The sequence below is a fragment of the Aplysia californica genome, unplaced genomic scaffold, assembly GCF_000002075.1.
Source record: "Aplysia californica isolate F4 #8 unplaced genomic scaffold, AplCal3.0 scaffold01895, whole genome shotgun sequence".
Taxonomy (NCBI): Eukaryota; Metazoa; Mollusca; class Gastropoda; order Aplysiida; family Aplysiidae; genus Aplysia; species Aplysia californica.
Genome location: NW_004799165.1, coordinates 7,729 through 20,984, shown reverse-complemented (window position 1 = coordinate 20,984; position 13,256 = coordinate 7,729). Strand labels below are relative to the sequence as shown.

General features: G+C 40.2%; 1 protein-coding gene across 1 annotated transcript; it reads left to right on the top strand.

The window, feature by feature from the left end:
• Positions 1-175: 175 nt before the first annotated feature.
• Positions 176-9,243, top strand: LOC101862629 (UDP-glucose 6-dehydrogenase; the record flags this gene model as incomplete). The annotated part of the gene is given in 8 exon segments (XM_013091025.2): positions 176-373; positions 1,812-1,959; positions 2,889-2,983; positions 3,509-3,639; positions 6,509-6,604; positions 7,062-7,102; positions 7,819-7,910; positions 8,538-9,243. Coding segments are annotated over 8 exon segments (981 nt in total), but the record flags the coding sequence as incomplete, so codon positions are not given.
• Between the last annotated feature and the right edge of the window lie 4,013 nt (positions 9,244-13,256).

The window sequence follows — 13,256 nt, the reverse complement described above, 5'->3', positions numbered from 1 at the left end:
GGGGGGTGAGGAGATTACGGTCCTCTTTTTTTCACTGATAGGTGCTAATTCTTTTCTTTACATTTGCTTTTTAAAGAAAATTTTATCTGTCAGTCATCTTATTCTCCCAGTACTAGATAACCACTATTGCATCGATATGCTTCTCTTAACTCTAACCCTCTCTCCATCACGCCAGGTTTTGTCCAACCCCGAGTTCCTGGCAGAGGGGACGGCCATCACAGACTTGCTGAATCCCGACCGCGTTCTGATTGGTGGAGAGCCGACCGGCGAGGGCAGTGAGGCTGTGAAGGCGTTGAGCTGGATCTACGAGCACTGGGTGCCCAAGGAGAACATTATCACCATGAACACCTGGTCCTCAGAGCTGTCTAAACTGGTTAGTGGACAACCTCTGTGCAAATAACGTATTTGTCAGAATAACGAATTCAAAGAATCTAGCATTGGTCTACCCGTTGAGCAATTTTTCTTGACTTTTTGGGTTTTGTTGGGTTTTTTTTTTTTTTGGTTTTGTTTTTTGTTTTAGGTTTTTTTTTGGCTCAACACCTTTTATGTCCATTTTAAAACACATTTTGTGTGGGTGTAACTGAAAAATATTGAGCAAAGGCACAATGAAATGTAAATTTTCAGTTTCCAAGGACATTCAAGTTGTGAAAGTCACAAAACTTTAGCAGTCATTTTCTCACTAATTTTACCTGACACCAGGCATCTCCATGCCCTTCAATTGCAAATATCTCACCTTGTGTTAAAATATATGAATTTTTTTTTCACCAAATCTAAACAAATGAAAAGCTTTAAGATGACAACAATATGTCCATATGCCCAAAAATTGCCGAGCAACAGGGTCACGACACATTTAATATGTTTTTGAGGGCCAGAGTAAGAGTCGTTTTTAGTGTTGAGAAATACCTATTCTTACGGACTTACCAATGCTTAAGAAAAATTATGAGCTGGATCTACGAGCACTGGGTGCCCAAGGAGAACATCATAAATATGAACACCTGGTCCTCCGAGCTGTCTAAACTGGTGAGTGGATGGCCTGGTCTGACTGCTTAACTCATGCCAACCAGTGCGCCAATGGCGTAATTGATAGAATAACAAATTCAAAGAAAGTAGCATTTTTCTACTCTTTGAGCAATTTTTATGGACTTTATGGGAGTTTTTTTTTTGGGGGGGGGGGGTTGGCTCAGTACCTTTTATGTCCTTTTAAAAACACATTTCTGTATTGATTTTACTTTAAAAATGTTGAGCAAAGAGCAAAGACACTGTTTTAATTGCATAATTGCAAATTAGTATGTAATAAAAAAGTATTTAATATCTTTTTGAGGGTCTGAATACAGCAATCCTTTTTTGTACAGGAGAATATCTATTCTCTATTTCCTTTATCTTCTGGAATTGCTCCTCAAAGACTCGCTGATGCTGAAGAAAAGTTATGAACCTAAACAGATTTGTGTGTGAATAATAATGAGATTCTGAGATGGGTAGTTGTGGATGCGCAAATATGATCTGCTCCTTCTACTTTTTTTTCGGTGGTTGGCGGGTGCTCTGGTGTGGTTTGCTTCTTCTTTCCTATCAAACATCTATCGTCCTTATCTCCCCCTTCTTCTTTTTTATGTCTGTTACTCTCTTGTAACACCTCTAATCTTTTGGCGCTCATATAACCTTATGCAGTTGCGAGCGCCGTAAAACCCTCTGCTAATACTAAAAAAACTTTTTTTCGGTGCCTCTTTTGTTCTAATCTTTCCTGACCCAATTTGGATGTTATGTTTTTGTTCAGTCTGACTGTGACTTACCACTCTCCTTTTCCCTCCCCTCAGGCTGCCAATGCTTTCTTGGCCCAAAGGATCTCCAGCATCAACGCCATGTCGGCCATCTGTGAGGCCACCGGGGCCGATGTGGACGAAGTGGCCCACGCCGTGGGCACAGACTCTCGCATTGGACCAAAGTTCTTGAAAGCTTCCGTCGGTGAGTGGCCCATTTGCTGTACGTTGTTGAGACATGTGAGAAGAGATTTCACAGAAGTTTGAGTTTAGGCTTTGAATGACTTTATTTTGTGTCTGTATTCTTCAGTGATTAATCGTGTGTGTGTGTGTCAGTTCATATAAATGTGTGTGTGTGTGTGTGTGTGTGTGTGTGTGTGTCTGAGAGAGAGAGAGAAGGCGAGGGAGAGAGAGAGAAAAAAAGAGTGAGTCTGTGTGTGTTGACAAATGTGTGTGCATGTATTTATTTACCATGCTGCAGAAAAATTTTCTTTTGTGTTGATCAATAAAATCTTTTTTTAATCTTATCTCAGTTTTATTGCGGGTGCTAGCTGGAAACTTGTCAAGAAGTGAAAAATAAGTTCAAAATTACACACGTTATTTTCCGTTTGCTTTAGTTTTCCTATATGTGAGGCAGCGTGGTGGAATCAGGCTCTCGTCAATTTTTGGGCATGTAGAGGTATTGGTATCACCTTAAAGCTTGTTCATTTGTCTTAATTGATGAAAAAAATATCCATTTATCTTGAATACAGCACAGGTCTAGATATTTGCGAAAGAAAGAGATTGTGGTCACCTGTTTTCAGAGGTAAATATTAGTGAGAAAATGATCGCCAAAGATTAGTTATTTCCTTAGCTTAAGAGTCCGTGGTAACTGACAATTTATATTTGTTGTGCCTTGAATCAACGTTTTTCAGAAAAACCCTCTCAAAAATGAATTCTTTAATGGGCATAAAAGGTGTTGAGCCAAAAGACAAAAATCTGATAAAAATTCACAAACCCGCGGAAAAATGCAGGTTTCTTCACTTTGATAATTTTGACGAGAGCCTGATTCCACCACGCTGCCTCACATATGTTTATTAAGTTCACATCTTCTACAAGTGGCCATATATTATGTGTGTGTGTGTTTTACGCCAGGTTTTGGTGGGAGCTGCTTCAAGAAGGACGTACTCAACATGGTCTATCTGTGTGAGTGTCTGAACCTGCCCGAGGTGGCCGCCTACTGGCAACAGGTGAGTTCTTTTTTTTTTTGTCAGGAGATTTACGCCACTAGCACACAGCGCTGGGATTACCTTAGCTGTAACTCTTGTATTTAACTTTGCCCTGAGCCAACACAGTAAGTGACATACCTAGTGTGCAGATGATGCAGAGGGATAACAATGTCCAAGCATTTCTTATTCCCCCCCTCCTTCCTTTCTCTCTCCCCGCACCCCTTTTTTCCGTTCACAAAGTGATGACTCCACTCTGTGTATTTTGCTATCAACATTTTACTGTCAACAGACAGAAAGACAACATTGTTTTTTGATTGAGCATGTTTGGGTTGGGGAAGGGGGGAGATGGAAGGTGAGGGGGGAGGAGGCAGGAGCAAGGAAAGTGAGGAAAAGAGACAAAAAGTGTAGACTGTGTGCTCAAAGTGTTCGTTGATGATGGTCATGACCAAAGGTGTATTTCTATTTTCTATCCTTGTCCCAAGATGATAAACAAACAACCTGACGGCATGTAAAACTTTTCTCTTTCCCCCCTTTTTTTCTACCCAGGTAATCGACATCAATGAGTACCAGCGCCGTCGTTTCACCATGCGTATCGTACAGAGTCTCTTCAACACCATCACCAACAAACGTATCACTGTGCTGGGGTTTGCCTTCAAGAAGAACACAGCAGACACGAGGTACTTCAGCTTTACTCGCAGAATTATTAGATTGCTAAAGCACAGGACAGGATTGTCAGACTATTGCAAAGACAAGACGAGGTTATCTAAATAATTATAATAATGATAGTAACAACAATAATGATAAGAAGAAGAAGAAGAATAGATTGTATTTGTATTGCGCTCTATCCCATACTAGTACAAGCTGTGGGTGCTTTACTTCAATGACATGATCACTGACCGATTCAAATAAGATAAATTTTATTTCACAGTAACAAGGAAATCCAGTTCAACCACTTAAAGAAGGACTTTCATAACCGTTCATAAATTATATATTTGTAAGGACAGCAGTAAAAGCAAAATGTATCAGCACTTTCTAAACCACTGTAACTAAGAATTAAACAAATGAGTGGAATGCCATTGTCAAGATACAGTGTGGGAATGTCTATCTAAAGGGAGATTCTTGCTAAAGTGCTGGACAAGATTGTCAAATTATGGGGACATTATTTGGGAGGCCGGATGACGTTATCGGGAGCTCTGATGAGGTTTGCTCCGTCTCTTCCCCAACGTCTCTCATCTTTATGTTTCCTCTTTCTTTTCTTTTCTTAGTAAAACCTCTAATCTTAGACACTTGCATGATCTACTTGGGTTACAAATGCCGTAAAACTCTAACTAGAAGTAAACCAAATTCAAGGAAGAGTGGATGAATGATTGGGCCACTGGTACGACAGGAAGGAGGATGTATGGCCACATGAATAAACCACTGGTCAAAGATCCAATCAATGAGTTGAGGAGGGGAGATGAATCCATAATCTTCCAACTTAGAACACAACATGTACCCCTCAACCAACATCTCAACCGAATTGGAGTAAAGCAGTCTGCTGCCTGCCCACTATGTGACTACCCCTCAGAGACAGTAGAACATCATCTGTTCTTCTGTAGAAAACTAACTGATTCGAGGGGATGTTTTCTTCCCAAGCTACACCACACATCTAATTGCCTCTTCTCCTCAAGACAACAATTAGAACAAACATGCAACTATTACCGAATGGCATCATGCAGAAGAGTTAACGCTCAGATGCTACTGGATCGCTAACAACAACAAGTAAACTAAACCAGCATGGCTTTGGGCATGTGATGACCTTCTGTTTTACGCTCTGCCCTCAGAAAACTCGGTTTGGACCTGGGATGGTAATTTTGGTTACGTGATAAGACTTTTTACTTTATTTTAAAAAAATTCTTTTACCCATTTCCTAGTTTGTTGGGTTAGTGTTCTGAACTTTCTCCGAAGTGCATTCAGCAAGTTTGTCCTTTTTCCTGTACTTTTGTTTACTATGTTTTGTTTTGGGATGGGAGATGTTTTTCTGTTGTTGTTTTTTTAAAAAAAACTCTTTCGTCTCTTTTGGCCTTGGTGACTGGTCAACCCTGAGGTAATACAAGTTTGGTTTGTTGGCCTTAGTTTTTTTTCCTTAGTTTTTTTCTTTTTGTTTTCCGCTTTTGTGTTCATTTTTTTTGGGTTTTGTTTTGTTTATTCGTAGTTGTCTTTTTTTCTGTGCTTTTGGTTGAGGGAGAGGTGGGGGGGGAGGGCGAGGGCCCGGGTGAAGAAAAAAATGACTGCAAAAATATTAATATTTACACCTTTGATGCAGTTTTTTTGGTTTGGGGAGGGTGGGGGGAGGGGGGGTGTATGTGGTGTTGTAAAAGTTTATCATCACTCTCTCGGCTTGTGTCTCAACGAGGTCCCATTTCCCTACCTTACAACCATCTTGCAAAAAATATGGTAAACACTAGGCGTATTAATGGGTGATTGGAGGGTGCCTCTTTTCTTTCCCTCTGTTGTTTCTGTCCATCTGTATTGCTCTTCAGCCCATCAGTAAATATGACCGCTATGACGTCGGGGTGCTGGTTTGTACTCGAGCTCGAAACTCAAGACTTGTCTGATATGGTGCTTTTGCAGTGCACACCATTATGGGAGCTGTCTGCCGAATGTGGCCAGAGTGCCTCAGTACATTATCCAGGGATGGCACTTTTCCGCTTTTTTTTTGGTATTTCCGGTATTTTGATCCTGATCCGCTGTTCCGTTATTGAGATCGAGATAGAATCTATAGTTCTCTGTGTACACCCTTTGGGTTTCAAATTGATATTCATATGTTAGCGAGACCGTGGCGCGTACGTGGATTTTCAGCTATTTAAAAAAAATTGAATGGCATCCCTGATTATCTATCTCTCTCCCCCTGTTGTTGAAAGTGTTTGTCTTTTTGCTTTCACTGTCCTGCTCCTCTTTGTCTCTCTCTCAAACCAGCATCGACGGTGTATAATGGTTAGCTTCTTCTCCATTCCGTGCAGAAGATATGTGTTTGATCCCAAAGTTTGGAAATTTATATTTTGTTGTTCTTTTATTCTTTGAATATCTCTGCCTGTCTGTGGGTGGTTGGTGGCTGCTCTGGTGTGGTTTGGTCCTTCTTTCCTGTCAAACATCCATTATCATGATCTCTACTCCTTCTTTTCTTTACATGTTACTCTCTAGTAACACCTCTAATCTTTGGCACTGATATGACCCAATTGTGTTGCAAGTGCTGTAAGAATCTTGCTTAAAAACTTTGTGTGTCTGCAGGGATATTTTATCTCGTTACTTTGCATGAATTTGCCCTAGTCAGTAGGAACAAAGCAGACCACATCCAAAATTATCTGAATTGTGTCTATGGGGGATGTGTAGCAACTTCAGTTATTTACAATCAAATCAATCTCTCCCCCCCCCCCCCCCCCCCCATCTTGCGTCTGTGGGGAAATTTGTAGCAATTACACCAATGGCCCCTGGATCAAAAAACTAAATAAAGTAAGAAAGCAATTATAACTATTTACAATCAGTTCAATCTCCCCTCCCCAACAGAGAATCAGCAGCAATCCATGTGTGTAAGTACCTGCTAGATGAAGGAGCCCACGTCCAGATCTACGACCCCAAAGTGCCGAGAGATCAAATCATGAGGTACGTCTTTCTGTCGTCTACTCTGGTGTTTTTTGGGGGGTTTTTTGTGGTTGATATAACATCGCCTCAGAACTATTTTGCCCAAAATATAATTAAGTAAAGAGTGCACTTTGGACTCAACAGCTCTGAGAAGACGATATACGGTATGTCCTCTGCTGTGGTCTACCCTGTCTTCTTCTTTTCTGTTTTATAGGCACAATATTATAACGTCCTTTGCTCTACCAATTCAATATGATCTATAGTTTAGCAGTATTCTTTTTTTCTCATTGAAATGTGATTAGAGATATTTATATAATTTTCGTCCCATATAATATTATGCGGTTTTCAGGTCTCCCTTTTGAAACAAGAAAATGTATTTCTAACAAAAATTAATGATGCAAGAGGTCGTGTGACAAGGGACATAAGCACGTATACTTATGTGACAGAAATGTTTATTGTTTATCTCCCTTGTTTCCAGTGACCTGACGATGGCCGAGATCACAGACCAGCCAGAGAGAGGTGAGTGAACATTTTACGCTTGTGTGTGTGAATATGAGTGTGTGTGATGGATGGGTGTGTGTGTGTGTGTGTGTGTCACAGACCGACCAGAGAGGTGAGTGTACACTCTACGCTTGTGTGTGTGTGTGTGTGTGTGTGTGCGTGTGTGTGGTCTGCTTCATCTTTTTCTTTCAAGTTGTTAGAGGGCTCCACTAGATAGGCCGTCTTTTTACCGACTGCTGTGTCCGCCTATTTTGTTTTTCCCCAAGCAGACTTGACCATTGTGATGTCTATGTGCTCTTCTTAACCTCCAACCTGCCCCACTATCCTCTGTTTGCTTGAAGTAAAAATGCCAGTCCTGGTTGAATGAGGCTCTGAAAGAGGATTTGGGAGGTTTGGTGTACTCAATATGAAAAGGACAAAAATACTTCTGGCATTGTGTACTCACATTGTCATGTTTTCTGATTCTGTCCCGCCTCCCCCTTTTCCCCAACCTTGCCTTGTTTGGTTTAGATAAGTTTGAAAATGTTTTCTTTGTCTGATCTATATTTAGTCCCGGGGTTGATGAACTGTCCTAAATTATTTTGACCTTTCTTTGTTTGTCTGTTCTATATTTAGCGCTGGAGTTGATGAACTGTCGTATATACATTTAACATTTGTTTGTCTATATTAAGTGATGGAGTTGATGAACTGCCGTTTATACATGTGACATTTCTTTCTTTGTCTGATCTATTTAGTGCCAGAACTGGTGACAATCTGCCCCAACGCGTACGAGGCCGCAGAGAAAAGCCACGCCCTGGTCATCTGTACAGAGTGGGACGAGTTTCAGGTGAGAGAGTCGGAGAATCTGTGGGCAGTGTAATGGTGGTCAGTCGATCAGTCTGACTTTGTCCATGTCTCTTTTGTAGACTCTTTTCTGTCTCTGCCTAGCCGTCTCACTATCTACTCTACAGTCTTTCTATCTCTGTCTGTCTCTATTTCTCTCTGTCTCTCCCCTTCTGTCTCTCTCTCATTTTCCTCTCTCCAATCTTTCTCTCCTCTCTCCTATCTCTTTCCATCTCTGTATTGATCCTTGTGATGTGTTAATATTAGCTATAAACTTATGTTTTGTAGTGCACAGTTGGTGATGGTGGGTGGTTGGCCGGTACTCTGATGCACTTTTTTCCTTCTTTCCTTTCAACCATCTATTTACCTTTTATCTCTGTTTTCTTTTCTTTGTATATTACTCTCTAGTAATACTTATAATTTTCAGCACTTATATGACCTATTTGTGTTGCATTTGCTGTAAAGCTCTTACGAAAACTAAACTATAAGCAAGCTATTGAAAGTAAATTGTAAATTTCCTCCACCCGAAAATCAGTTGGTGATGTTGTCTTATCTTTTTATCTTTGCTCGTACTGCTGGAGAATCAATAGGTGATATCTCTTCTTTTTTTTTTTAAAATTTGTGCCAACAGACGCTGGACTACCAACGTATCTACGACAAGATGCTCAAGCCGGCCTTCATCTTCGACGGACGGCTACTTTTGGACCACCAGCAGCTCATGGACATCGGCTTCAAGGTGGAGACGATCGGCAAGCGGCTGAACCGAGACCAGGCCAAACTAGTTCGAACCCACGCCAATAGTACAAGCTAGTCACGAAGGGTGCCCGTGTGTGTAGTAGTGTCTGTGTGTTCAGGTCACGTGAAGATACTTGTAAAGGGGCAGTGTGTCTGTCGACTGTTGAGAATACGCTTCCGTTGAGAATAAGTTAATGTTATGGAGATGAAGTTTTTTGTCAGTTGGAAACGTTTAGCTGAAAGAAGGATTGTTTGGGGTATTTTTGATGCAGAAATAAGTTGATAAAATGATCTGTTTTTGTTTTTGAAAATTATTTGTCAATCTTGATGTTTAGAGCGATATGTGAACACCAGTGGATTTTTTCTGTCTCTTCATGTGAAGTTTTTCTACTTGTCTGTTGAAATATTCACATTCACACAAAGTTTGTTATGAGTGTCATTGGAAGTTGTAAGAGTGTCTGTATTCATTTAAGGAAGGGCCATTTATGGTGTCTCTCTCTTGCATATTGTATGTGTCATGATGCGGTGGAATCAGGCTCTCCTCAATTTTTTGTTATCTGGAGTTATTGGTGTTATCTTAAAGCTTGTTCATTTGTCTTACTTTCGATGAAAAAATACCCACTCTATCTTGAATACAAGTCAAGATATTTGCAATTGAAGGAGGTGGTGGTTGTCTGGTTTCAGAGGTAAAATAAGCGAGAAAATGGCTCACAAAATTGGTTATTTCCCTCGCTTTTGAGTCCATGGAAATGGAAAATTTACATTTTTCGCGCCTTTAATCAACATTTTTCAGTAAAATCAACACGTAAATGTGTTCATGTTCTTTCATCGACATAAAAGATGTTGAGCTTTAAAAAAATAATTCTGTAAAACATGCCAAATCGGTGATGTAATGCCTGTTTCTTAAATTTCATTATTTCGACGAGCGCCTGATTTCACCACACTGCCTCACACATATTAAAGCAAGGGCCATTTTTGATGTCTCACTCTGGGAAGTCTCTGTTTTTGGATATTATAATATTGCTTTGACTGGTTGGATCCTTTCTACAAGGGTCTCCCATCCGGTGGGTTTTGTTCAGGATTTAGCTTTTGCATTGTTTCAATCCTCTTAGAGGGACCAACATGTGAGGGCGTTTGTGTACTTTTTTAAAAAAAAATTTGTATTTTTTACTTTTTTTTATCCTCTGTTGCCGTTAACCATTGAGGTGGGGGGGGGGGGGTGCAGTTTTTCTATGGTAGGCCAACTCTGTAGCTCTCTCAGTTGGGGTATATTATAATTTCTCAGGGTTTCCTCGACTCCCTCAGTCCGTCATGATTGCATGGAAATTGCACAAGTTTGTTGTTTTGGGTTTTTTGTATCGCTGAGTTAAAGATAGTAGTTTCAGGTTAGCATTGTGGTCTGTTTGTCGCCTGTCTAAAGCAGCATCTGTACTTTAAGAAGATGATGAGTCGTCTTTATGGTGGGGGGGGGGGGGTTTTTTTTTTTATGGGTCTTTTTTTTTTTGTTTAGTGATTTGTGCTCAAAGACATGACCTTAAACATGAACCTGAGATATGACAACGATCGATCAACCACTTCTGATTTCTATACAAAAGTCGTGCGATTGATAGTCACATTGGGAATGTAATATTTTATCAGGTATCATCTCTGTTTTCCTGATACGGTGTATCTCACCTTGCGCCGAGGCCAGCCTTAACAAGAAGGGCTGAAGGAGCCAGTTTTTCTACATGATCTGAATTTGTGTGTGTTTGTTGGTATACAGCATTTACAACCACTCTATGTTGATGTCGGCTTACACTCATTGTTTTGTGATACATATATTTTTGTGTGTATTCTCCACCGTTATTTACAACGACATTGAGCCCAGAGACCTTTTCAACCTCCAGTCATCAAAGAGATGTATAATAATTTTAATTTGAAATCATTCTGCCTAGAACTTTTTTAAAAGGAATTCTCAGACTGTCTAGCATAAAAGATGTGCCCCTACATCCTCTTTGAGATCCCAGAATCTTAAACTTCGACACTTATATGACCTACTTGTGGTGAGTGTTGCAAGTTTCGTAAAACACGTACTGAAAAGGAGGATGTGGCGAGATGAACCTTAGTTGTGTCATCTCTTTGTGTCACAATGTCAGTCTTAACTGTTGTGCTATCATTACTTAGTGTTAGTATTTGGAGGGTGCCGCTGGTAGGTCCTATTTCTTCCTTCACCCCCCCTCCCCCCCCCCCCCCCCCCTGTTGTTTCTGTCTGTCTGTCTACCTTACTTTATCTCGGCACGAAATGACCATGATTGTGTCGGTGTGCTTCTCTTTACCCAAACAAACAGGCGAACAAACAATCCCTACTTAGTTTTTAAACAGAATTTGCCATTTTCATGCCAATCAGCAAGTTGTCATCTTTCCGTTTATTGAATTGTTTGCTTTGCGTCTGGCGCGTTCTCAAAGTTATGTCAAATAAACTGAACTGTTTGTGTCAATTCGCCATGGGATGCATCTACTCAATTGTCGTGTCTTGTTCCTGTCTACTCGTTCTCAAATTCATACCACTTACAACAAATGGGCATAATAAAACTTGTGTGTGTTTTTTAAATTTTATTACAATTAACTTACTTTACAAAGTATTAAATTTTATATCATTGAATCTGATTTTTAAAAGAGATATTTATAATGAATGAATCAATGTCTACTCTATGTTATGAAAAGTATTGAAAATAGTGTAAATATGTTGTTGGGGCTACTTTCTATTTATGCATTATTCGTGTCATGTGGATTGGTGAGAAAGATGGTTGATGTAATGCTTGATTGTTATGCAAATGGGTGTTAATTATTTCCTTATATATCAGAAATATGTTTTCCCTGACTTGAGACATTTGTACCATGTTAGTCAGGGTTGAACTGCTGAAGTTGATCTTCCTTGAAATGATTTCCTGATTAATTGTATCACTTGTAGGTCTCAGTAGAGCTGGGTTTTTTATTCTGATGCTCTGTCTGTGTCTGTCTGTCTGTCTCTCTCTTGCGTCACACACACACACACACGTACACACACACACACATGCCCTTACTCACTCTCACAAGTGTGTCAATGCTCATGAACACATAAGCAAACATACACACTTGCACAGACGCTCACAAATGGCACTCGCAGATATGCGCCCATGCTGATGCACACACAGTTGCTGTACAAAACCCTATTTTGAGGCGCTCTGTTGTCTTAGTTGGCATCATACTGGACTACAGAGCGGATGGCCCTGGTTCAAATCCCAGACCGGGCGTTCTCGAACTGGGATACTTTGTGAAGTTTTCAAGGCTCTCAATCCAGTTACCTCTGTCCTCTCAGAGACAGACATCAAATTCGGAGGTCCCGCCTCTGAAATAACCGTATAGTGTTGATAGGGGTGATAAACCCGTACACTTTATTTTATAAAAACTGTATGTTGCAATAGCTGTTACAACCTAATAGAACTACACATACTGAACGTAAACTGTCTTATATGTTACTCGCAATGGTGCTGTACATTACAGTAATAATGGCTTCCGTATGGAACTATCCATACTTTGATTTGTATATATAATAATGATGATAATTATAATGATGATACATTGTTATGCAAACTGCTGGCATTGTTCTTGATTTATCTTGGTTGATGACTAAAACTAACCTACTGATGGTGTTGGACATTATGTTGCTAAATGGGCAGTTGGTGGATGCCGCAGGAAGTTTCCATTTCTCTATGGTCCCCATTGTTGTTTCTATGGGTGGTTGGTGGGTGCGACTGGTAGCTTTTACAACTTGACTGTTCCTGAGTGGTTTCTGGCTTTTCTGTTTCTGAGCTCTAAATGACCTTAGTCCTGTTTGTCTTGACAATACAATGCCGTTCAAGTGAAAATACGTAAGTCTGACTAGAGCTGAAAAACAGCTTTCGGTGGCTGATTATAGAAAGTATAGCTAGTGTATTTTTTCCCCTCTGCTAAGTAAAAGTCGAAAACAAGAATTTTTACTGCTGTCTGATTCAGCTTTATAGTTTAGAATAAATGGATTGCAAATCCCATCCTTTTTTTTTTTTCCTGTCTCAAATAACTGTCTATAATGTGGCGACTCTGTGTTCAACACCATCAATATGTTAGTCAAAGATGTTGAATAAGTTACGATTTCAGTCAATGTCTCATACTGTGGATTGTATGCAGCTGTATAGAGGGGGGTATTTGTAACCTGAAGGTGCATGAAAAGGATGTATAAGCTTCATTTAACATTATGCTTCGCCGCCATTTGCAGTCTCATTTCCCTGATGTCTTGTCTTAGAAAGTCATTGACAGGGTAATTGATAATTAATTTTCACTGAAGTTTTGTTAATTATCCCCCCCCCCCCACACACACACAAGCACACACATACACACACACACCCACACACACACCCACACACATACACACAAAACACAGACACACACACATACATACATAAACACATTCAGAAACACACACTCACATATGCACATTCAAACACCCACACATACACGCACACACACACTCACACACACACCCACACATACGCACACCTTCTCTCCTATGCTACACACACTTACTTAGGCCTACCCACACACATACACGCACATTCTC